At 36.5% G+C, this 25939-nt stretch overlaps 2 protein-coding genes across 3 annotated transcripts; both read right to left on the bottom strand.

The window, feature by feature from the left end:
- Positions 1-132: 132 nt before the first annotated feature.
- LOC109094604 (tropomodulin-1-like) lies at positions 133-10914 on the bottom strand. Of its 2 annotated transcripts, XM_019108322.2 has the most exons (11): positions 10648-10914; positions 9684-9838; positions 7784-7940; positions 7418-7537; positions 6083-6172; positions 4584-4714; positions 4367-4474; positions 3651-3794; positions 3375-3519; positions 2851-2956; positions 133-2041 (listed from the first exon to the last, which is right to left on the bottom strand). In XM_019108322.2, exons 2-11 carry the CDS (start codon positions 9798-9800, stop codon positions 2023-2025), a joined length of 1137 nt encoding a protein of 378 aa, XP_018963867.2. In that variant the 5' UTR covers positions 9801-9838; positions 10648-10914; the 3' UTR covers positions 133-2022. The 2 variants fall into 2 exon arrangements, with proteins under 2 accessions (XP_018963867.2, XP_042572744.1); XM_042716810.1 differs by lacking the exon at positions 2851-2956.
- A 159-nt stretch (positions 10915-11073) lies between these two features.
- LOC109090602 (tudor domain-containing protein 7A-like) lies at positions 11074-25610 on the bottom strand. The gene is made up of 18 exons (XM_042716809.1): positions 25512-25610; positions 23949-24156; positions 23382-23526; positions 21366-21525; positions 21234-21298; positions 18025-18203; positions 16551-16972; positions 16031-16294; positions 15737-15923; positions 15555-15666; positions 15128-15330; positions 14894-15028; positions 14723-14806; positions 13878-14012; positions 13525-13635; positions 12994-13424; positions 12718-12878; positions 11074-11785 (listed from the first exon to the last, which is right to left on the bottom strand). The coding sequence occupies exons 2-18, from the start codon at positions 24153-24155 to the stop codon at positions 11565-11567; spliced, it is 3222 nt and encodes a 1073-aa protein (XP_042572743.1). The 5' UTR covers position 24156; positions 25512-25610; the 3' UTR covers positions 11074-11564.
- Positions 25611-25939: the final 329 nt, after the last annotated feature.

Genomic DNA, 25939 nt, shown 5'->3' on the forward strand with positions numbered 1-25939 from the left:
AAAAACAGACCACAAAGTGGCACTGTTGATCATTCTAAAACATTTTAATCTTCTGCATATAAATATTTAAATAGTATTCCTGATGCAAAGCTATTAATGTGGTTAAAAAAATAAAAGGTTTCTGCAAAGGGCAACATTTCCACACAACGTTTTCAGTCTTTATTAACTCAATAAACCAAATACAGTAAGGTGCACTAACAAAATGTACATGTGTGCACCAGCCCAGGCACTCTATGGCAATGATTATGGGCCTGCGTCCGAACACAGGACAAGACAATCAACAGTGAATTTTCCCTTTTTGGTTTTGAACAAGATGATGACCCCAAAAGTCCTATAAATGCTCTGTCCTTTAAACAGTAGAAAAATGTTTACATCCATAAAACATACTGTCTTTTACTATGCTGGAACAGTGTGAAGAGAGTAAGGCCTGATCACGGACAACAAATATCTAAGAAACACACACCCCCTGCTAAATCACTGCACATGACAGATCGCAAATGATGCCCAGTCTCAGGAAAACTGCCAAGAAATGACCAGGGTTCACTTCTCCATCAAAATGCATCAAAAAGAAATTATATTTAGCAAAATAATTGTATTGTTAAAATAATTCAGTGCAATTTTAAATATACTGTACATTCCTGTACAAGAGCTCAGCAATGCGAACATTTCATTCGTAACTTTCATTTGCACCTAAAAATAGATGTGTGCAAACTGTAAAATAATTTTTGGAGCATATCCTAATCGAATATGTTAATAATTTAAGGTCTTAAATTTGGGGATGAAAGCATGGAATCACGATACAGCCTATTGTTTTCAGAAAGGAAAAACTGCAAACATTATTTAACACATATAGACTTTACTTGTATAAGCACAATAATCTGTTTATAACAATATATAATTAGAAAATACAGTTTGCAGCTGAAATAATTAAAGACCTAGTGTACTTTTTGTTATACTGTGTATATATTTATTACTGTAATGAGAAATCAGACAAAATCCTAAAACTAGAACTCATTTTCAGATTTTCTTAATATACAATTTCTTTTGATTTTGGGTGAAATATAACCTGGAAATGACTTTATGAGAGCAGGCATAGGCAATACCGCATATCGTTTTATGATAAGTTTTCTATTGTGTGTTATGATTCTCACTTAAAAAAAGCATTTAATGAGGAAGACTATAGAAAACACTGTGTACACATCAATCACAATCATTTAATGAGAAGTGGTTATCGTAGAGAGAGACCATTATAATATGAGAGATATTACTGCTAGTTGTGTAAAATGAAACACAACTTGCCCTAAACATGAAGAAGAGAATTTCCCTCATCAAACATAGAATATAAAATATATAAATAATTTCATAAATATACTGGAGCGGTGCAAATACACAGAGCTTAGGTTTTATACTGTTGTCTAGTGACCAATAAAGGTATTGCCAGTTATTTAAAGGTAATTTAAAGGTAAATTTAAGATAATTTACCAGTTGTTAAACCCAGAAGAACAGGTCAAAATTATAGCATATCCCAAAAAACACACACTACATGCTTCTACGCGATGTGTGTGAGAACTGGCCTGGAGAAGGCAAAACCACAGCTACAATCAGTCAAGTTTGAAGTTTGATGCTCTTGGTGTGCATCCAAACACTGCAAAATGGCTGGCTGGCTGTGAAGATTAATGTCAACTGAGAACATAGTGATAAATTTCATCTTTACTGCTTCCATCAATCCAAGTAGGTGATTTTTCCCTGCTAATGTTATGGCAGGTAGCTTACACATTTTTAAAACAGTCCGTCATGAGTAACTATGTGTCTGGTAAACAGAGGGTGGTACCTTTGGGTTTGCAGATCTGGGGCTTTCTGAATTTAATGTTTCTTTTAGATGATTTTGTGAGTTATCTGTGAAAGGGACAGAAATGATGGGAGGATATGGGATGAGATGGGGTGTGATGCAGGTCCCAGGCCATAGAGGGTTCCTGATGCTGCTACACGTTTGTCCGACATTTAGGAAAGATGGGTCCTCCTTCAAGCCTTCTCTTTCTTACTGCACACAAAAACAAAAAAAAGAGTTGATCACTTTTGAGGACATAAAAATGTGAAATAATGAGGAAACTGTTTTCATTATAACATTCTACAAATACCTTGACCATTAAAATTTTATGTTTTGGGTTTTTTTATTTTGCTTCGGGGTTTTAGACTTTTATTTGTCCTGTCTGCATTTCTGCTGACCCCACATTGGTTTTTAAAATGTTTTAATATTTTTCAAATAAATGAAACACTGAAAATATTTTAAAAAGTAAAATTCTTTTTAAAAAGACTTATAAAAGACACTCAACCTCTTTCAAAGAGCAGTTTTTATAGGATTCAAAAAACGTTTGGGATATAGAGTACAAGACAAATGGGCAACTTTTATGGTGCTTTTTGCCCTTTTTGTAGCTCAGTCACTTTTATTGAGACATTCTGGTAATTTTTCTTTTGCACTGCATAGAAGGAAGTCAAAAAGACACCAAATTTAAACATTTTGGATGAACTACATGCACAGCTAGCTGGAGGACATTTTCTATAATATTTTAGTAGAGTTGGCATAAGAATGCTCTCTTGATGCAGAAGAAAGTAGAGACTAAACCTTAAAACCTGAAGAAAACATTAGATAGCCAAACAAACAAATTGAGAAATAACCAGATAATGGAAAGAGACAGGTTTTGAATTCACTTTGACAGAGAAAAATGCAGTAGCGAAGTGGCAGAAGGTAGCTTGAGGAACAGTACAAAAGTTCAAAAGGATCCAGAGGTTTGAAGGATTGCGAAAAGACAGCAGGTAGTGCCCAGAGGGAGAGAAGGAGACTCTGTTTACTTGGGTTTCGTTGTGAACTTGAACTTTTTACAGAAGGCTCTTTCCAGCTCAGGGACTGACAGAGTGAATGTGATCGCGCCATCTGAGTCCGACCGAACTACACGTGCTGGAAATACATACATGGCATGACAACAGCAATACATATACTCCTTTTAATACATTTATTCAATCAGGCTGCAATAAATGGATCAGAAGTGACAGCTTCCTATTTAATATAAATGCTGTTCTTTTAAACTTTCGATTCATCAAAGAACTATAAAATTATTAGAGCAAATCAGCATATTAGACTGATTTCTGACAGATCATGTGACACACAATATTTGACAATATTATTTTTAGTAGCATTTTTGACCAAATAAATGTTAAAAAATCTCCCACATACCGAACTGTTAAATGGTAGTGTACCCATTTCAGCAAAACCAGCATACAAACACACAGTTATGCATATTTCAACAAATATACGCAATTAACATCATACACATACAAATACCAAACTCATCTCTCTCAGGGTGTGTGTTTCTTACCCAAATCATTGTTGTTCATCATGGCATTAGATCCACGCAAGCGTGGGCCCTGCTGGGTGAAGTGGTATCCAAACTTCAGCAGAGTAGTGTTCTTCTCCAGAATGTTAGCTATCTCCATCTCAACCTTATTACCTAAAGGCTGGCTCTGTATCACACATAAACACACAGGTTATAATAACTCATCTTTTGCTACTCCTATGATCAGTACAGATAATGGCTCAGGCCTCATATGACTTTAGTCTGTGTATGTATGTGTGTGTGTTTGTGTGTGTGTACCTGGTTGTCAATCTTTAGCTCCAGCAGTGTAGTGTTGCTCTTTAATGATTCCACGAGTGCCAGAACTCCAGCTCCAGTAATGAAGTTTGATTCAACATTTAGACTCTTCAGAGTGGTGTTCACTTTCAGCATGTCTGCTAGTGCCTGGGAACCAAACAACATTACACCTTAATACCTACACTACTGTTCAAAAGGTCAAAATTCAAAACGTTGAAAACAGCTGTGCTGCTTAATATTTTTGTGGAAACCACGATACATGATTTCAGGATTCTTAGAAAGTTCAAAAAGCATTTATTTGAAAAAGAACTCTTTGAATCCAATTAATGCATTCTTACTGAATAAAATTGTTCATTTTAAAAGTCAAATGTTAGAACAGTAGATTAATAGTGTACTCGGTGAAGTAAATCTCAGTAACAACATAGACATATTTCTTCCCCCCCCTCAAAAAAAATGCATTGCAACATTTTTTGTCTGCATTTTTTTTTCCAAATCAGCCTAAAAGTAGTACTTTTTGCCTTAAAATTAATGAAAATGTATTGAAAATTAAATTGCTTAATTGTTATAACAAGGTCACAACTCCAAATATTAGATGGGCTGCATGCTGCATTTTCTTTTTTGAAAATATAACTTATTTAAAAATATATATATATATTGTATTTAAAAATATTTGAAAAATCTGAATTTTGAGAATGGCTGTGCTTCTTTATGTAACTCACAAAGGCCACAGGATCATTACTTCTGGTGCCAACGATGCTCAGGCGCTCCACAACACTGTTCCCTTTGAGAACTTCAGCATACGCTTTCAAAGTTGGGATTGGAATATTCTGCAGATCATCAAAAAAACAGAGAGGCCACATAACGGCGTAAACCATCAAAACATTAAGACACCATGTAACAAAGAGTACAGTATAAATAAATGAGTGAAAGTGGCACCTTGATGTTGTTTAGGTTGACCTCAACAAGGTCTGGATCATTTCTCTTGATTCTCTGTAGTGTTTCCTCTACATCTGTGTCATTGGGAAGTTCGTCTGGCACTGGCTTATACTGAGTACACTGGATTACGCCTGTTTATATTATACAACTCTCAGTTACAACAAATTATATGGTTCAGGGCCATATAATACTATAACTACAACAAAATACTATATCACATTGAAAACTCTACACTGTATACATCTATTCACATCAATCCCAAGCTACAATAACAAATGTATATGACATTGCATTACACTTATTTACATTAATATACTTTTTTTTCTTTAACTTCATGCATTCACTGGGAATCGAACCCATGATTTTGACAATTCTAGTGACATGCTCTTCAGTTTAAGCTACAGGAATGCTTTAAAGAAATTAACTATCAAACTAAGATGCATTTATTTTTTATAGAATGATAGCTCAAACACACTTCACTAATTCACTTGGAGACCAGCTGTTTAAAGGAATTGCAATAATGATTCCAACTAAGTATAGAAGGTTTAGCATCATTTGTCTGCAGACGCGTTTGTTTAGGCATGTTTAAAGGAATAGTTCACTCAAAAATGAAAATTTGTTGAAAATTTACTCACCCTCAGGCCACCCAAGATGAGTTTTTTTATTTTTTTATTTATCTGAACAGATTTGGAGAAATTTAGCATTATATCACTTGCTCACCAATGAATCCTCTGCAGTGAATGGGTGCCGTCAGAATGAGAGTTCAAACAGCTGATAAAACATCACAATAATCCACAAGTAATCCATATGACTCCAGTCCTTCAATTAACAACTTTTGAAGCAAAAGCTCATGTTTGTAAAAAAACAAATAGAAAATTAAGGCATTTTAACTTCAAGTGTCACTTGTGGCCAAAATACCAGTCCATAAACCATAAAAATGCTTCATCTAGTCAAAAAGTCCATCCCCTGTTGTACTCTCATGTGAAAATCCACCAACATATTTTCACTTGTAAATGGTGCTTGATTTGAGAATATTTCTCTCCTGATTCAGACAAAACAACCTTTTCCACTGGAAACAGCAATATAGATAGAGGACTCGTATTTTTTGCCAAAAGCATTTGAAGTTTGAAAGTTAAAAATGTCTTTATGGAATTATTTCACATGTTTAGCTTTTCATTAATTGACGTACTGGAGTCATTTGGATTACTTGTATAAGTTCATCCAGTGTAGACAGCATCACTGTCATGCTTGTATCAGCTGTTTGAACTTTCATTAAGACGGCACCCATTCACTGCAGAAGATCCATTTTTGTCTGGATGAAGAAACAAACTCATCTACATCTTGGATGGCCAGAATGCAAGTATGTTTTCAGCAGATTTTCTTCTTCCAGGAAACCATTCCTTTAAGTGTAATCTATAATTCGATCAATAAATAATTATTCAAATATAAAGCATAAAAATCAAACAAACACATTACAGGACAACTGAATATTCACTTACTGTTCAAGCCCTGTTTGTTGACGATAGTACTGCTGGCCAGTGCTTCGTAATACTGCTGATTACTCATCAGTGTGTGCATGCCCAAAATGGCTTTCAAATTTAGAAAAAGGAGGAAAAATCATGTCAAAAAAAGCATTTTATGTCAGTCAAGTTTTGAAAATGTATAACATATACATCATGTAAAATCACGTTTTCCAAGATACCTGACGAAAAATATCTCAAGCAGAACAGTAATGCCATCAGATGAACTAGTGCAGAATAAAAAATTAAACTGTACAGCAAAACATCTGAATAGGGAGCTGAGAGGAAAGTGCAATTTATGAGTCTGGCATGTATACTGCATCTGATTGTTGACCCTGGGCCAAAGACAACTGAACTAACCTCATTCCCATATGAAGCTCAGTTCTGTCTGTGCATATAAGTCGACTCCTTAAATCCTGCTGTCTTTGAAACATGAGCCCAAATAAAAAAAATTACCTCATTTTAAACAAAACTCTCTGTCATGCTAAATGAGAGCAAGTTAGTGTTTGACAGTTGTGAGGCTTTTTTTAGCCAGCAGGAAAAACTTTGTTCCCCTTTTTTGGTAGCCATGTTTCTTAAGCGCACATGGATGAGTCATCATTGTTATGAAAGAAAAAGAGCTCAAACTCGCATACGCAGTTTCGAGAATTGACATGTGCACGGCTGCACGCCAGTTCACCTAAAAACAAAAATGAATTATTTACCCTGTTGCTCCAAACCTGTATGGTTTAGTTTTTTTTTCCCTATGAAACACAAAACAATTTTGAAGAATGTTGTTGCTCTTTGTGGTGTCTCAAAAGAGGAAAGATAGTCAAACAAGTTTGGAAGCAACATGAGGGTAAGTAAATGACAGAATTTTAATTTTTAGTAATCCTGAAATAACACTTACAATCATCATGCAGACAACAAAATATGCTGAACATGCCATTCAAATACTGAACTAATGTTTAAGAAGTTTTCTGGAAATGTTAGAGCAGCATACAATGTTACAAATAAACCTACTGGAATGATCCGTGGCTTAGAAACCATGGAGCAGGGGAGTGGACAGAGAACATGAGGAATGAAGATGTAAAAATGGAATGGAGAAAACTAAAGGACAGACCAGAGAGAGGCACACGGTGAGATACACACACAGTAAGGGGAAATTAGTCCATGAAATTACAGATGGATTCACTCATTTGAATATGCTTTAATATTAAAATGAGTGAACAGAAGGTGCTTAATCCTAATACATTCATATTTTAAAATAAAATTAATAAAATTTTGTTTTGGAATGCTGTTCCATGAATTAAATTGCTAACATTTGTATTGTACCTGCTATATCGCACAATTCTGCATCAGTAGCACTAGATAGCGCCTCCTCTAGTTCAGGCTCCAGAGTGACATCTTCCAGGATAGGGTCAACAACTTTGGTCTTAGGCACCCACACTTTTCCTACATACACACATTTACACACAGATGGAGAGAGAAGGAAAAAAATGCCTTCGTTCATTATTACATATGCAGCATCATTTCAACATCAGACTTTGCCTCTAAAACAATTTATTAAATGTTAGTTCTTGTTTAATGAGATGTGATATGTGAATAAAACTAAAAAGTTAATATCACTTCATGTGCATCATTTCCAATGCCTAAAAGTTCCAAAAGTGCCCATGGTTCTAAATTTAAGTCACTTCTTACCTCTTTTCTCGCCAGTGTAGGGAACAAGATCATCTCGGTCTGGATGCTCTTTGGCCTGTTTCTCCAGGTGAGTGAGAAGGTTATCTCTCTCGAACGAACCGGTAGGAGCTTTCTTGGTCTGATCCCTCTGTCTGAATCCTGCTGGCAACAGTGCGTTCTGAAAACAACATCATTTATGAACATTAGATCTGTCATCAAAATATCATAAAAATCACACAGAAGGTAAACTAGTCCATTACAGTAAAATATAAACTTGCCATATCTGGTATCTTAAGTTAATACCATTACTGGGCATGGTACAGGAGCCTTTTTCCATCAATTTCCTCTTTGCAACTATTACAGGCTATATGAGATTTCTGCACTTAACCCAGGTATTCTCATTTGCACCCACTTACTGAAAAGGCAAACTCCCCACCGCCTTGAAAACAGAGATCAATGATAACATTCTTCTAAGACAGGGCCTATCAGCCACAGAGCAAACGGGGGGATGTGTACGTATGTGCGTGTTAAATGCGATGACAGAATCCAGAACACACAGCAGCATTTCAGAGAGAACAGAGCTTTACAGGACACCTTAGTATTGTTTATTCTTAGTGCAGATCAAATTGAGCAAATGGAGACTCCGATTAATTCTAAAGTGACATTTAAAATCGTTAAAGTAGAGATTTCCACTACAAAATTTACAAGCACAGTTTAGTGTTTCGGGAAAGGCTCTGCTTTGGTGGGGACTGTTTATTTTTGTTATACTTGAGCAGAGTAACTTTTGCTCCAGCACTAGTATTTATGGTAAACTTCTGCACCTCTGGCTGAACATCTCAGTTTGGGAGGAGAAATTATCTTCTCCCTCCACTCTGTTGCTGGACATTTATCCTACCTCTGTCTAAATCTGTCAAGAAGTGCTTAGATGCTGGAGTCAAACCTGATTCCTCAAAAACAAATATAAAACTGTGGTCTGAGAGAGAAAAAGAACACTAACAGAAAGAACAACTTAATTCCCTAAAAACACAGCACCCTTCAAACTGACTTCACCATGATAGTCTAAACTCAGTAACACCAATGTGATGCAACACAGTCCAGACAAACAAAAAGAACAGGAATCAAGTAGTCTTCTCAAACGATTCTCAAACCAGACTAAGCAGCAACTCAGTCGAGTCAAACAAACACCATGATTCATAACAAAAAACCCAGTCCAGCCAAACAAACATAACAATGAAACCGCACACTGAAACATTGAAGAAAGTGGGTTTCATAAATAAAAATGCCACTGAAACAACAACACCTAACAAATGATTGTACAACACAGTACAGACAGAAAAAAAAACATCCAGTTAAATAAACAACATTATAGCTACTTAAAAAACACAGTCCAGCCAAGCAAACATGACTATAAAACAAAACAGTCCAAACAAACTGTAAATACAGAAATTAAACATAAAAACACAGTAAAGGACGAACATTGGGAAATAACACAGTCCAGACGAAAAAATCTACACTAGGGAACAACTAAGGCCAGACAAACAGTCCACATAAACAAACCAGACACATTAAAAAAATACACAGTCCAAACAAACAAACATCACTACCAAACAACACAGTGCAGACAAAGAATCAAACACCACTATGTGTAAAATAATGCAGTTCAGTCAAACAAAACTAAAACAACAGCCTGATGAAACTAATCCCGCTACAAAACACAAGACATAGGTCTCCCTTAAAAACGTTCACACATCTTATAGTCTAAATACCATATTTACAGATCAGGTTGTTTGAAGTTTTTTTTTTTAACCTTTCATATTGTAAAGTACTCCGAGACAAATGAACTGTGTGAGCACATTTATGAATTGTTTCCTTTTATGAAGCTCTTAAAGTCCAATTTTAGATTTGTTTTAAGTGCACTTACATCAGGATCAAGCTCTTCGAGTTCATCTTCTAGCCTCCTGAGCTCTTCTTCACTGAGCTTCTGCAAGAGCTCATCCTCATCCACATCCCGGTATTTATCCATCTCTTTACGGAACATGGTGAATAAGATAAAATGCAGGAAGGGGGCAGAAGAAACTAAAAAAGAAGGGATTTCCACAGTATTTAAGTGGATTATTCTGGGCAAACTGAAAGCATATGGGTTATGGAGAGGAGAGAAGTACAGGTGTACTTCATCACATTAACTGCTAACATTTAACAACCAGATAAAGCACAAATACTATGTCTATGCTTTACTATTTAAAACCTTTTGAATGTCTCTTTTCCAAATATTTTGTTTGAAAACTGGACTTGTAAAATACATGCTGAATATATTTTAAAGAAACACAAACAGTATGATCTATAGTAATTTATTATTATAGGCCTACATCTACACGAGAAGAAAACTTGTCAAACTGACAGCTGGCATCTGTTCTTCACACCATCTCCATTGTCTTTGATGAATCCAATAGACAAGGACAATGACCAGCAAACTTCAACATACTATATAAATGCAAATTTATTATTAACACACTGCCTTGACTTGGAGCCTCTAGTTTAGGTTTCCTGAATCAATAAACTAGTTATTATATACACATTTCTAGTTCCTCACACAAAATACTTTTCCACTAAAGTTAATAAAGGTGCATTCTTGAATAAAAGCGTGTTGATTCTTACTATGAGAGACCAGAAACATAACTATTGACATTAGTAAAATAAAGATAAAACATAGAAAATATATATCATTCACAACCTCAAGCCAAATTATTATAAATCAATTATAAATATAGCTTATTTTCTCCGAGCTTCTTCAGTCCTGTTAATATACTTATTTGTATGCTTATGACTATGTAATGATGAGGAAAACAAAGCGTGTTAGTATCGGAGCGCCTGTCTTTCTCACTTACTTCATACAGCGCTTATCCCACACTATATATAGCGCATGTGACAGCTGAATACTTTGACCAGATATGGTTTCTTTTCGGAGCCGCTAATTCACACAAATGTGCTGCTGCGTCAAGCAAGGTATTCTCAAGTCCAAGGTTCACAGAAGAACAGCGCTTGACACGGCGGAGAAAAGTCCAAATGTTAAAAGCAGTTACTGCTACAGCCTTCTTTCACCAAGTCCAGTAGTCGGTGGCGATCAAAGAGTTTCCACAATCCCTTAGTAGCGCAGCACATGGCCCCGCCCATTGCGCAGACCTGCCAATCAAATGACGCCAAACCTCAAGCGCACCAATCAGAGGATTGCATGAGTCCCACAACTCAAGGCTACATTTTAACCGATATCAAGTTGCAAAGACAAATGACAGTCACCCAAGCGTGTACTGTTGTATTTTTTAATTCTCCGAACCGACTGCCAACTTGGAAATAAAACAAACCTGAGCATCTGAACGCAAATGTTCTATTACAATTAGGCCATTCTCCGTTTAGAAAACACACAATAAGACTGCAAACAAACCAGTGCAAAAGCCAATAAGAGTATAAACAATACAAGCAGTGGTGTCTCACACAATACACACATGAAAATCTAATTAGTTAGACAAATGGCCCTATTGTAAAGACACAAAAAGGAAGGTTGTTCAGGTATTAACGAGTTAATTTTGGGAATGGCATACTATTACTATTTGTAGTATTATTTATATAACAGCAAAAACAGGTAAAGAAATCCCTTTTCCATGGCATTCAGAACGATAACACAATTCTTGACCATGCATGAATAAAATGACCCACCAAACACATCTAGAGTCAATGCTCTTGAATTCTAGTTTTCTTCAGACTCAAAGTTTCAGCATGGTTCTTGGAAAGGGAAGTGGTGACAGTCTCAAGCTGCTCTGTTGATCTCATCTAAAAACTCCACCATAATGTTGTGGATCCAGATGTCATTGTCCTCATGTGTGGTGTCCACTAGGTAGACAGAGATTTTACGCTCCCAGGGCCAATCCCCCTCCTCAAATGACTCGATCTGAGCCACCAGCGGCTTCTTCTCAACATGGTTCCGGAACACCATAGAAGCTTCCTCAGCCCAGAACCCTTGCTTGACCCCTGAAAACAAACATTACACATGCAAATCAGAATTTTGCAATAGGGCTGGGTGATACATCAAATATTTACAATGTATTAGATTTTTTGTTGACAACATAAAACCGACTCTGTATTAGAGCCTTGCACAGGTCTAAAATCTAGACCTGCTCTTGTCCGACAGCTTATTAGAATTCTCAACCCAAGACCATCTTTTTCCCCCCATCTCCCAAAACAGCTTATATTACTGTCTCAGATTTGGGATTCAGATCTCAGATTTTTTTTTTTAGGTGATGTATAATATTTATAATAAAATCACTATAACAATATTTCATACAGTAGCCTATGTGTGCTCTGTGGATATATGGGCACAAAAAAAGGAGAGAAGCTAAATGAGCCCGAGTGTGACCAGAGCCCAATTTAATAAATAAATAAATAAATAAATAAATAAATGGCCCGAGCCCAGCCCGAATGGATTCAGTGTGTCGGGGCCCCATTGGGACCCGACGGGCTTGCAGACCTCTACTCAGTATCATGAATTTTTATTTATTTATTTTTTCTAGCATTTTTATCTGGTTGTTAAACATTAGTGAAGACTATGCAAGCAGACTATTGTCATGATTAGTTTCAAATAAAAACACTTAAATTTAATTGGTTCAGAACCACCGATTCTACAATTTGTTTGCGCAATCTCTGAAAACTGTTCATGGAAGTCCCTGTGTGGTACTAGGTTTTAAAAAAAAAAAAAACCTTCCAGTGAAATATTACCATTTGTTATTTTTAATGTGTTCTACTGGTGTATATACAAATAAAGTAAAATATTATTCCTTGTGTTCTTTCAGTAAAAAAAAAATGTTTTGCTAGATTTTTACTGTACTTCCTTTAAACATTTTTCATCTACTTGCCAACAATAGGCATTTTATATATAACATAAGGCTACCAGCCAGCTCTCTTACCAGCCAGCTGAGCAGAAATTCCCTGGAACGGCAGCTGTCTGAACTCATCAATGAGAGGCTGGAGCTGGGAATAGTTGATCAACTCATACTTCCCATAATCCAACTCATACACAGAGACCAAGCCATTGGTTAAGACGCCCTTTACCAAAACACGATGCCAACTATAAATAAAGACAGAGGTGAAAAGACAACAGGAGAGTGAAAGAAAAAAAAGACAATGATTTAGTTGCCCAGAAGGTTGTGGAAATATAATCAGAGGTGCCACTCAAATCTCACTTATTGTCGATCTTGGCAGCGTAGACGTTATTCTTCTGGATGTTGATTTGGGTTACTTCCTGTTTGTTGTAGAACAGGATCATTTCTCCCATCAGCACCACCAGCTTGTACAGATGCTGCCACAGCTGTAGCACAAAGTGCCCAGGGTGGCATGCAACCGACACAAACACATCCATGTTTTGTCCGACCCCTGGTAAGTCCAGCTGAGGGGGCAGTGTGAGGCCATTAGACAGTGCAAGAGCTGTATAGGGGCTGTCCCCTGCCTCAGGAAGGATAGGTTCGGAAACCCTGGTGATCTTGCTGAAGTGGATATCCCGCTGCCAGAATGGACAGGAGGCAAGCTGACAGTTAACACTGCTCTGAAGGTCCTGGGCTCCGTTACCAGTGAAGAGGTAGATATGCACAGTCCTGGTCTCATCAAGCTTCACTATCTAAACACAACACACATGCCAATAAATGGATAAACTTTACAGTAAGAATGTCAAAAAAAATTTAAATACATTGAGTAAACAATAACTGAATGTGCAAGACCTTCATGCAACTTGGGACTTTGTTGAGGACTGTCTCTCTCAACCACAGAACAGCTTCAGGAGGCCAAACACTCCCATCTGCATTCAGTTCCTCCAGAATACACTTTATAGCCTACAGAGCCAGAAACAATTACTTTCATTCATAAAACAGACTAATGAAATGCTACAAAGTAAACTTGATCCAAAAAAAAAAATTCACTACATGCAAAAAGAGTTATTTTATTAATCAAACAAGTGGAAAAACTCACTGCTTGATTCATGATGCAACTGAAACAATGACCTGCACACTTGCAAGCGATGAGCATGAATGGAAACAAATATGCAAGAAAATGACCAAGACATCTATGCGTGTACCTGAGGTGGAATGGTGATGAGCTCTTTGAGGAAGATTGGGGGGATCTCTCTGAGCTCACTAACCTCCAGAGAAGCAGGAAGTCCCAGATCCAAAAACAGAATGTCCAACACTTGACTACCATGAAGGTTAATGATCTATACACAGATGCAACACACATTCATGTAAGCAATGGAAATATGAATCGCTATATTTGTCTAGAATGACTGAAGTAAATTTGCGTAAAATAAAGAAATGGTGAAAAATGTCTGAACAATGAATTTTTATCAATTTTTTTATCAAAAGCAAACCATCCTTTTAGGGCTGAACTATGTGGAATAAACTTGAAAAATATGAGTGTTCATACTTGGGTACATTCTTACAGGAACCAATTCAAACCTTTAAAAAAATCTTTCCATTTATAAGAGGCCACATTTCCACTGTTTTTGACCATTCTTTGTGATAATTATGATAGTTCTGATTAATAAACAAAAATACATATCACACTGTGAAATACATCTGCTAAATTATAATACTAATATTAACATCTAACATTAACATTCTTCATTTTCAAGTTAAACAGTTACGTTTATTATGGTGGAAAACCACATGAAGCTTTTAAAGCTTCTCATTTGTTGTCAACCGGTAGAATACAAATCTAGTGAAATAGGTGACACACACTGTGTTTTAAACTGCACATTACAAGTGACCAACTCCAGAACATCATATCAAGAAACGCACGTTTAAATTAACACAGTGCCATGCTGCACTATAATTTGATATTCAACATTATTTCAATATATTGTGCAGCCCTAATTGTCACTGAACAAATGCCAGTTTAAATGTGTGGATGAAGGGATCTTCTCACCTCTGCTCTCGCCCATTTGCCTTTGTATTTAGCTAGACACACTTTCCCGCAGAACGGTTTGGACACCAACAGCTCCCATGTTAATTAGAAACACAGAAAAAACATTTAGTGCTCTGACAATCATTTAAACCTCTTAAAAGAAGCCTTAAAAACTGAATTTAACGATTATACCTGCGAGATGAAGTGTGCTTCAATTTTGTCCATGATGTCTTTGAGTTTGGCCTGGCCTCGAGAAGGCAACTGACAGTAAATACTGCCATCAGAGCACACATTTGTCACGCACACGTTTGTGTACACGCTGTTCACCTGAATAAATGGAGGAGGGGGCATTATTATTTATTCATTTAGTAAATATAGAAAAGATTTTCTGAAAATGTGCAGCAATTTTATGTAATTCTGATAGACCTGTAGAGGATTCTCCATGGACTTATCCTGCAGGGCTTTCAAGCATACAGCATTCACGTTCACATCCTCGTTCTCAGAAGTGTCATACAGCACAATAGCTGGTGTGTCCTCTCTCTCCACAATCTCAACCAATAGTGTACGGCCAACAGCTAATGACTCCAGAGTCTTCAGAACTACCCCATCTGTACTGAACGGCTCCAAACCTAACATTCAAGACAGTGAAAGAGAACACAACATTACATAACTTATAACTCTCTCACATATGGAAGCTTACTTTCACCACAAAATAAAAACATAAAAAGGTGATCGCGACTTTCTCTCTCACAATTCAGACAACTCTGGGGTTTTTTTTCTGTTATGGAAAAAAACAATTATACAGTTTAACTTCCATTCTCACATATACATAAAAGCCTCTGATGAGTATTACCTGCAAGTTGGCACGTGGTTGCCTGGAAGGGAAGAGTCAGGAATTGATCCCTCAGCTGTAGTATCTTCTTCCTGCTGACCACCTCAAAGAACCCGTGATCCACACAGTACACCTACGAAAAAGGAAAAGTTTGAATTACATCTAATGCAAACTGACTTTGTCTTATACACAGACTCTGATACCTTCACAGTGTCCTCTAAGATCAGGTGGACCTGAGCTCTCAGTACTGCATCGTCCTCTATAGCAGCTGCCACCAGTTGTCCAATTTTTGGAGAGAGAAGACAAAGTCCAGCTCCAACTGTATTATAGAATTGTAGCATGGCCTCCTCCAACACCTCCAGAGCTTTAGAGTAGCCTTCCCCTACAAACCTGAAAAATAAGACATCATTGTGAATCCACAACCTTAAATAATCCAAATGATACAGAACTAGAGAAGAATCTTGCATCTAGTAAAATATTGGTTTTTTGAGCTATACCTGAGAACAATATTGTCTGTGCTGCTGACCTCCATCACCAAAACGGAAAGGAAATCTGTTGTTGGGATGATCAGAGGAGGTACATGTGGGTTGCCGGTGTAGGGCAAAACCAGCGGTGGTGGGCGAGGACGAGGCTGTGTCTGCACCTGGCATGGTAGTGCGTACAGTATGGCTCTCTTTCGATTGTCTGGCATGGGGTACTCAACCATACATGCATCTGCTAAAAGAGACAGATCCTCCAGCACATTTGGTGAAAACACGCACCTGAGAAACAAGAAAAAAAAAAAAAAATTTCACTGGGAAAAATAAGCACTGTGATACTCTCTCATACATTAAAATACAAATTGACAGCTAGAAATGATCAAAACAATATCTGTCACAACAGTGTATGAATGTCTCTTGTGCATTCAAAAATCACAAGTACATTACTGTTTCAATTGTAATGTTTTTTAAAGAAATTAGTACTTTTATTCAATAAGGATGCATTAAATTGATCCAAAGTGACAGAGGTCAAAAGTACCCAAAGGCCTCCTGGAAAAGTTGTGGAAGTGCATGGGCCCACAGGCCCTGGCTGTATTTACTGAGCAGCTGCCGCAGCTTCTGCTTGATCTCTGGAGTCAGAGGCTGGTGAGAAGGTGGAGTGGAAGGAGGGGTGATGGGTGAGTGAGAGTGAGCTTTGGGTGTTTCAGGGAAACTGAAATCCAGCTTGGTGGAATTGGGTGATGTTGGGCTCAAAGGTGGCTTGGATTTCTGGGCTGAAGGAGGAATGTTAATGGCAAGAGTTCTGAGGATGCGGGTAGTTTGCTGTGCAGGTGTTGGCTGTTTTGCATTGGAAGACTGCTTGAATGGAGCTACAGCAGGCACAGTGCTTGGTTTTGGGGCAGGTTCCAAGACAGGATACACCAGACGGTCAACTATGTTATTGCTGCCTGGCTTTTCAACCTAAGGAGAGAATTGAAAAAGAAAACGTAAAGCATCACGTACAATATAACGGTCAACAACTTTATTACACAAAGGAATAGTTCACCCAAAAGTGTAAATTGTAATCATTTATTTATCCTGTATGGTTCTTTTCCATAAAATGGTGGGTTATAGTGACCACAGCCCACCATAAAAACATTACATATTATTGAGCAGGGCTCCAGACAAAAAAAAAAAAAAAAATTCAGTTGGCTCCTATAAGAAAAAAAACACTTAATTTGTTTTATGTGCCACAGAATAAACACACGTTTATTTTTTTTTTTTTTAACATTTCAGTGATACTGTCATGTGTTTATGTCTCATCTTTCTTGACTTCATCAGCATTTTAATCCATCTTGTAGATGACCTGGGAACTAAATGTTTTTTTCTAACTTGAAATATTCAGTCATAAAGAATTGTTCATTACACAGAATCTGTACCAATATCACGGACCATAAGCATCACTAGGCCACTGAGTGTAGTGTGGGCTCCTCCTCAATGCATCCTATAAACATTGTCATATGTCTTTCACACATTCAGTCTGTTTTTCTTCATTAGTAAAATGCAATTTTATAGGAGTTGAATCACGTAGACAACAGGTTAGGTAAAAATATTAATATGCGATAGTACATAAATATAGCAAAAAATATATATAAATAAAAATTCAGATGATTTATAAATCCCTATATCCAAAGATTTACCCTTATGACTGGTTTTGGGGTCCATGGTCCCATTATTCATTTATATATATATATATATATTAAGCAAAATATTATATATTAATATATATATTAATATATATTATATATATATATATATGCATTAAGTAATTTTAATGCTCAACTTTGACTTTCAATTAGCCAACAAGGGACATTTCTCTCTCTTTTTAAGTTTTTCATATAATATTTATAAAAAAAAATTCTAATAGTTTTAGTTAATGATAATAACACTGATCAAGATCTTATTTCAATTTGAGCAGACAGGTTGATTAATTTTAGTAGTCAGCATGTGTTTGTGTATTTTAGTTTTCTCACAGTGCAGATGTGCGTCCATGTCGCCAATTCTTTGTGCATATGGAGCTCTTCCTGGAACATAATCCTATAGAGCTGAGGGATTTTTGACAGCCAGACTCCACTGCAGTATTTCTGCAAAAGCTGTTTAACTCGACCCTGAACCACCTCAACATCAGCACTGTTTACAGGCTTTTGCTGAGCTGAAGAAACAACACAACAAACATCACACTCAGTTTGACTGAATAACAAAAACAGAGATGACACAAAATTAGTACATCCTGAAAGAAAACGGAGTGCTGCAGTGATGATTTTTTTAAGGCCAACCCAAAAGTTAGCATCACCCTGGTTCCCACGACAGAAAGCCAATATGGCAGTACCTTTGGCTTCTGGATTATTGCAAAAAATAATATGTGACCAATAAATACACTGCTCAAAAAAATTAAAGGAAAACTTTGAAAACACATCAGATCTCAATGGGGAAAATATCATGCTGGATATCTATACTGATATGGACTGGGTAATGTGTTTGGAACGAAAGCATGCCACATTGTTTGATGGAAATTAAAATCATCAAACTACAGAGGGCTGAATTCAAAGACATCCCAAAAATCAAAGTGAAAAAATTATGCAGCAGGCTACTCCATTTTGCTGAAATTTTAATTGCAGCAACTCAAAATAGTACTCTGTAGTTTTATATGGCCCCCATGTGCTTGTATGCATGCCTGACAATGTCGGGGCATGCTCCTAATGAGACGACAGATGGAGTCCTGGGGGTATTTGGACCAGGGCATCACTGAGCTCCTGGACAGTCTGAGGTGCAACTTGGCGGCGTCGGATGGACCGAAACATAATGTCCCAGAGGTATTCTATTGGATTTAGGTCAGGCAAGCGTGGGGGCCATTCAGTGGTATCAATTCCTTCATCCTCCAGGAACTGCCTGCATACTCTCGCCGGGCCAGACATTGTCGTGGACCAGGAGGAACCCAGGACCCACTCCACCAGCATAGGGTCTGACAATGGGTGCAAGGATTTCATCCCGATACCTAATGGCAGTCAGGGTGCCATTGTCAAGTCTGTAATTTCATTAACACCAAAGCAGATGAAACTGATTAACAACCCCCTCTCGTACTTAACTGACCAGGGCCCATATTCACAAAACATTTTATCTTACCACTAAAAGTTATTCTAAATAGCAGTAAAGTTTTTAGCTAAGAGTTTTCTCTTAAAACCTATTCACAAAGCTGCTGAGACAAACTTTTACTAAAAAAAGAAGTCTTAAGCTAAGAGTAAGGGTGGGGTTGACCTTGTTGCTATGGATAATGTCAGCAAGCTTACTAACTATGCACAAAGTGATTGGCAGATAGTCTCTGTCAGAAATTTATATATAGAAATATTTTAGAGCGCAATATGTTGCCATATTCAAAGAATAAAAAAATAAAAAAGTTAATTGTCACATTCAAATAAAGATTTTAAAATGCAGGCTAAGTGTCACTAATTAAACAAGTATATGTTCAGCTAATTACATGTATGCTTCTCGTAAACACTTAGCAGATATGCATATTAACAGCCTTTTAATTAACAGAGTAGAATAATCATGGTTGATAGTAATACATGCTAATGTAAAAGAAAACCAAACTGGCGCAAAAACAGCTGTTACTTCTTGCCCAACTGGTTAATGAAAACAAGAATATAATCAAAGGAAAATTTGGAGATGGTATAACCTCTAAAACCAAAGGCAATACCTTTTTAAAAGCTCATTATTCTTAAATGTTTCTCAATTATTTATGTTCCGAGGCAGACTGCTGGCAACAGCAATTTTAGGATAGTTGTGACTTGGTCTTATCGACTTAGGACTCCTCTTCACTACTCCTAACGTTTCAGATTTAGGAGCTAGTTTTAGTGCTAAAACACTTTTTGAAATACTCTTGGAGCAAAAATTTAGGAGTCCTAAATTTAGGACCGACACGCCCATTATTTAAAAAAAATTCTCTTAAATCAGCCAGTTATGAGCTACTTTTAGCCATAAGATGGTTTGTGAATACAGGCCCAGATCAGTATCCCAGGAGTTTAATTGACTTTATTAAAAAGTGTTCCTTTAAGTTTTTTTGAGCAGTGTACCCACAAGTATCCTACACCCCATGAGGCCTTGCGTCAAAAGTGGGAGTGTCTTCTGGTTAAAAGTAAACATGTCAAGAGTGTCAGCGCTGCGGAACATTTCATATAGTTACCAGCTAACATAAACATTAAAGACTTCTAAAAAATTTCAGCTCAAAACTCACTTTCAGACTGCAGCGAGTGTTCGAAATAACTTCTGTTTGAGATCGGATGTAGATTATGATCAAAAAAGACTATGCACGCATTACCATGGTAAACATAGTAAATACGTCTGCCTGAAGAGTAATCAGACAAGTGATGGATTTATTTATTTAAATATTTTATCTGTCAATAAGTCTCCTCTCTTTATACCTGATGTTCATATTTTGCTCCGCTTTATGTCATAAATCATTAACCTAGTTTTTGTTCGGGAGCTCCCTCTGTTTTTATTACTGAAAATATAACAATGTATTGGGACTGGAGAGTGTGCTAAAGACACTCATGGTCGTATTTTTTATGGAAAATTATAAGAAATGATCATTCTTTCTAAATGTGATGTAGACCTAAACTGTCTGTGACTACAAATAACCAGAAACATAACTTCTGATAACTTCTCTTTGTTGGTGAAATGATAGGGTTGCGTGTCGTTGTTCCAGAAAGGCATGCAAAGGTGGGTTTCAGTGAAGCGCAGTGGAGCTTCTGGCCTGACGGTGGAAACACAGCATGATTTTGGGCTCGGTGCTTCAAGTCTGAGGCTATTAGCCCCGCCCGGCCTACTGAAAGCACTGGCCCGACAGAGGAAAAGTACAGAAAAAACACAAAATACCATTGGTATACTACTTCCTGCTTCACCGGACGTTGTACCCACGTTCTTTTTTACAGTAGCAGTGGATAATCGGCAGAAATTAGGGTATATGCAAACTAAACCACAGATGCATGACTTTCCAGCTTTTAGGACTCATTCCTTTATCATCACTTGCAAGGCAGAAAAAGAAGCCTAGGTTTAAGCATTAGGTTTCGTAATAAGTTTATGTTTCAGTATTTTGTTGTATCTGATCCAATTTTGCAATTGTCATGAGGACAAACTGAAAGACAAGAAAAACAAAGATTTTTAAAAGGGCAAAACAGAGTTTTACCTGGCGTCCCACTGGTCTTTATCCCCGTATTGACTTTGCTGGTTGCAAATGTTTTCCCCTCTAACCTAAAATCACACACAGTGTAAGTGTTGGGATGAATTTATTGAGAATGTTTTGTCTCACATCACTCACCCTGGTGACTTCCTGTTCAGTTGCCGAGTAGGAACCCGGGAGGAGGGGAGGTCAGTACTGTAAATCTGCCGCTGGTTAGGGTAAAAACTAGACTTGGATGCAGAGCTTCGAGAGGGATGAGTCATGTGGCCCGGTTGCCGCAGAGACATGCGAGGTTTGACTGCGAAGACCAAAACAGTTAAACCATATCAATAAATAAGCACATTCCTCGAAGGATGCTAAACAGTTTATAGCAATAGCGTGTTATTGGGACTGCCTGGCACAGATATACTCAGCACACATATACAGACAAGCTTAGTGGCAAACGCACAGCAATACCTTTAATAAGGACCCTATTGGGATGTGATCAAACAAACTTGGATGTCAAAGAGTTAATCCACTATGTAGATTAATGTGGTTATTAAAGGTCATGTGTGTTAAAAAAAATACTTCAAAAAGACAACTGAAGAAAACTATTTAGAGACACGAGACTGGGCTCACAAGAACGAGACAAGATTTTTCAACTTTTTTAAAGAAATCCTCAATGATGAAATATATAGGGAAATTTGTCTTTTATTCAACTGAAATACACAAAATGCAAAAAAAATGTAGGTGCATTTTGAAATCAAATTGAACTTATGAAATTAAACATAATTTAATAAATTTTATGCAGGTATAAACAACATGTAAACACTGCAAAAGGTTTTGCCACAAACTAAACTGACAGGCAAGTAATTGCACAAAATTATATAGTATACATAAAAATAAATAATAAACAACACAAATAATATCCCTTTAAAGTATCAGTCAGTCAAGTTTACTATTTAGTAAACTGATTTCCACTTTTTTTCCACGTTTTTTTTTTCCATTTAATTTTTCTCAACTCCTTTTTAATAGTATATACATTTTCACATCAATTTATTAAAAGTTTTACAAAAAAATACATGTTTAGGGCCCTATGAAATGTTTTAGTTTTTTCGCACCATATTATTTATATTTGTTATTGTTACCAAATTCTGTGTTTTAGCATGTCTAACTATTTGAATGCATAACACAACTTAATTTATTCATTTTATTTTTTCTTAAAGTAGCCTTATGAATTTTTCCCCTCAGAAATTCTGTGTTGTGTATTTTCATTTTTCTGGTTATCAAATGAAGGCATAAAACATTGACTTCATCATTTATCATTTAATTATTGAAAACTAAGCAAACTTTATTTTTTGGCAAACAAAGAGTTACTATTAAAATAAAAACACGGAAGAAATGTTGTGTGATTATTACTTTAAAATAATGTTTGTTTCATTTTAGTAGTAGTACTAGTAGTAGTAGGCTGTGTACAGTACATTCTATTGTCGTTATTTCAAACCGGACTTTTATTTTGGCGGGTTGCCGTGAATACCTTTACAGTTCTGTGTATGGGATATAACGCTAGTTTTACACAAATCAAACGGTAAAATGCTCATGAAGTGACTCTCGGAGCAGTTCTGGAGATGTTGTTCATGTGTTTACGTCCTCATTTAGTGAGACGGCAGATGCTGAAATCACCGCGAGCATCACAGTGTGTGTGTGTGTGTGTGTGTGTGTGTAAACCGCGCATCTGCGCAATTCATTAACAGAGACAGGCAGAACATGCAGGATTCATATTTAAATTGACTTTTGAGGCTTTATATTTACAGATACTAGTCCATATCGTGATTTGATTTAAGTGTAATGACCTACTTTTGGCTAATTAATTCAAAATTTAAGAAATTCCGTGAAATACCAAGTTAAAACTGTGAATTCTGTTTTAATGACTGGATAAAGACTTCACTGTGTAATTTTGCTGCTTATTGTGCGGCCACTTGCCTGATGTGAACATAATATCTTGCATACCTTACATTACATACCAGTGGTGAAAGGGCCAGTGTAATGCAAATATATCTGAAAGGTCTGCACGAGGATATCGTCACCTTCTCATGGTGATCTCATGCCACACCCCTATGTGATATCAGTCAAACAGTATGTCTTTCACTCTGGATTTTTGTGTGTGCATGTTACCGTTATGTGAAAACAGAGATGAAGACTTCGCTCTCATTTGAAAGTTCAGTAATTTAGAGCAGCCGGACTTCTTTACATTCTTCTGCCGGGCGACCAGCTGTGCGATGTGTGCCGTCTCCTCACACACACCGGCAAAACACATGACCTACAAACATACAAATAAAGTTAAAGTCCATCATAAAAAATTCAGTAAATGTAAATGTGAAACATAACTTAAAAATAACTGTTTTCTATTAGGGCTGTGCAAATAATCAAATGTGATGATCATGTGCATTCTGTGATTTCTGTACATTCCATTTTAAATATATATATATATATATATATATATATATATGTATATATATATATATATATATATATATTTTAAACAGAACACAGTTATTTTAAAACTGCAATGTTTCACATTACAGTTTTTGCTGTATTTTCAATTAAATAAATCCAAACTTTTGACCAGTAGTGTGCATGTATACATATTATGCTATAAACACATGTAGATATAAGTACTATATTATCTACCAAAACACATAAAGGTATGTGGTGTATCACCAGATTAACTGAAAGCATCACCTCTCCAGCACTGGAGCGTTCGAGCCGCACCACACCGGGAAGGCTGTGCAGAAAACTCTCTAGACTGCCGTGTCCAAACTGCCGGTAAGGGATTATCTCTCCCGTCAGAGCCCGGTAATCTCCCTGCAGACGGGTCATGGCCACACCGTGCTTACTGCTCTGAAGAACAGCTCGCAGCATCTTCTTCACCAACTCCACATCACTCATCCTGCACTCAAACACAAAGTCAATCTAATGAAGACACAGAACCGCATCCAACACAGAACAGACAGCATTTTTTTTTAACTTACTGAGCTGTCAAACTACAGGCTACAGCATTTTGGGCATCACAGACACATTCAGACTCAGAGTAAAAGCCACCCAAAAATGCTTTAAAAGTTTATAGTTAATTATGAATGGTAATTAATACTAATAACCTAATGTTTAGAGCTTAGCTATATAACAACAAAGTGCCCATAATGTCCACAACAAAGTCAAGAGATAATCGCAATACCATCACATTTCAGAATTGAAATATCCAGTTATGGTCAGGTCATATAATATAACCATGGTAAAACTTCCTGATATTAAAAATAACTATTTTTCTCAAGAACCTTTAATAATGATTGCACACATGAAATCAATTTGTTGTTATTGTGTGTTTGCACACAATAACAATGGTGTGTTTTCACTTTTTCTCCTTTTTTAATGTATGAAAATAGCATAAATGTACATATGTGACCCTGGACCACAAAACCGGTCATAAGAAGCACACATGTATTTTTAGCAATAGCTAGCAATACAGGGTCATAGGAGTAAAAATCTCTCTTTTAAGTCAAAAATCATTAGAAATTAAGTAAAGATCATGTTCCATGAAGATATTCTGTAAATTTCCTACTGTAAATATATCAAAACTTAATTTTTGATCATTAATATGCATTGCTAAGAACTTCATTTGGACAACTTTAAAGGCGACTTTCTCTTTTTATTTATTTTTGCACCCTCAGATTCCAGATTTTCAAATTATCTCAAGTTATCTCAGCCAAATATTGTCCTATCCTAACAAACCATACATCAATGGAAAGCTTATTTGTTCAGCTTTCAGATTATGTCCCTTCAATTGACTCTTGTGACTGATTTTGTAGTCCAGGGTCACATATTACATTAAAACAAGTTATCATGTATACTATTTGAAAGACTGCTCATCTTAAACTTGTTTCTCAGTTTTCGCTTGCTAACCGTGTTATCCTTCATTTTTCTCAATCCTACATTGTCTCAAAAATGCAGCCCATAATATTTTACATTGTACAGCTCGACTAATGTTGGTATCGGTCAAAATAACTATACACTTATGGAAAACATGAGCGTTTAATAACTCATAAATCAGAAAGAAGACAGGCGGGAAGACTGGAAGGCTAAATTTCATCAGACAGTATTTAATTAACGTTAACTAGCTAAACCAACGACATAACTGATTTAACTTAATTGTTCTAGTTCTTTTCGCCTGTAAAGACATTTCTCATCCCTAAATCATAAAAACATATCCAATACATTATTAATCGAAGTCTTGATAACAAAACTCACCTGATTGTCTTTTTTTTTTATCTTTTTGTCACACTAATTTAGCCGTAATATCGCGCGCGCGCGCACGTGCATTTGCTAACACTCCAACTACGTCTTACGTCATCGGAAAAAGTACTTGAGGTCAAATGTCAGACAGAATTAAAAGAAAATAAAAAATTAAATAAGATGAAAACATGTACGTGATTCAGCCTGCTATTCTATGGTATATACTTAGTAAATAAATAAACGAATTCCAAACTCCTTAAATAAGCTTAAAGAAAGGGCCAGTCACCCAAAGTTCAGCATGAAGAGTAGAAAATTGTTCTTCAGCATTTAATGTTGCTAACACCTATTAAAATGGATAATTTTCCTCTGTTAAGGTGCTGAAGGCAAAAAGTGATACATAAAATTCATCATGCTATGAGAATTCAGGGTGATAACAGTCATGC

Source organism: Cyprinus carpio, chromosome B1, assembly GCF_018340385.1.
Source record: "Cyprinus carpio isolate SPL01 chromosome B1, ASM1834038v1, whole genome shotgun sequence".
In the NCBI taxonomy this organism is placed as follows: domain Eukaryota; kingdom Metazoa; phylum Chordata; class Actinopteri; order Cypriniformes; family Cyprinidae; genus Cyprinus; species Cyprinus carpio.

Coding starts and splice junctions, on each gene's coding strand:
- LOC109094604 (XM_019108322.2), bottom strand. CDS start 9,800: ATGTTCCGTAAAGAGATGGATAAATACCGGGATGTGGATGAGGATGAG. Junction 7,538..7,783: donor CTACACTGGCGAGAAAAGAG/GTAAGAAGTGAC, acceptor GTGTGTATGTAG/GAAAAGTGTGGGTGCCTAAG. Junction 3,520..3,650: donor AGCTAAAGATTGACAACCAG/GTACACACACAC, acceptor TGTGTGATACAG/AGCCAGCCTTTAGGTAATAA.
- LOC109090602 (XM_042716809.1), bottom strand. CDS start 24,155: ATGAGTGATGTGGAGTTGGTGAAGAAGATGCTGCGAGCTGTTCTTCAG. Junction 15,667..15,736: donor TCTTAGAGGACACTGTGAAG/GTATCAGAGTCT, acceptor CCTTTTTCGTAG/GTGTACTGTGTGGATCACGG. Junction 14,013..14,722: donor GCAAATGGGCGAGAGCAGAG/GTGAGAAGATCC, acceptor ATCTGTGTATAG/ATCATTAACCTTCATGGTAG.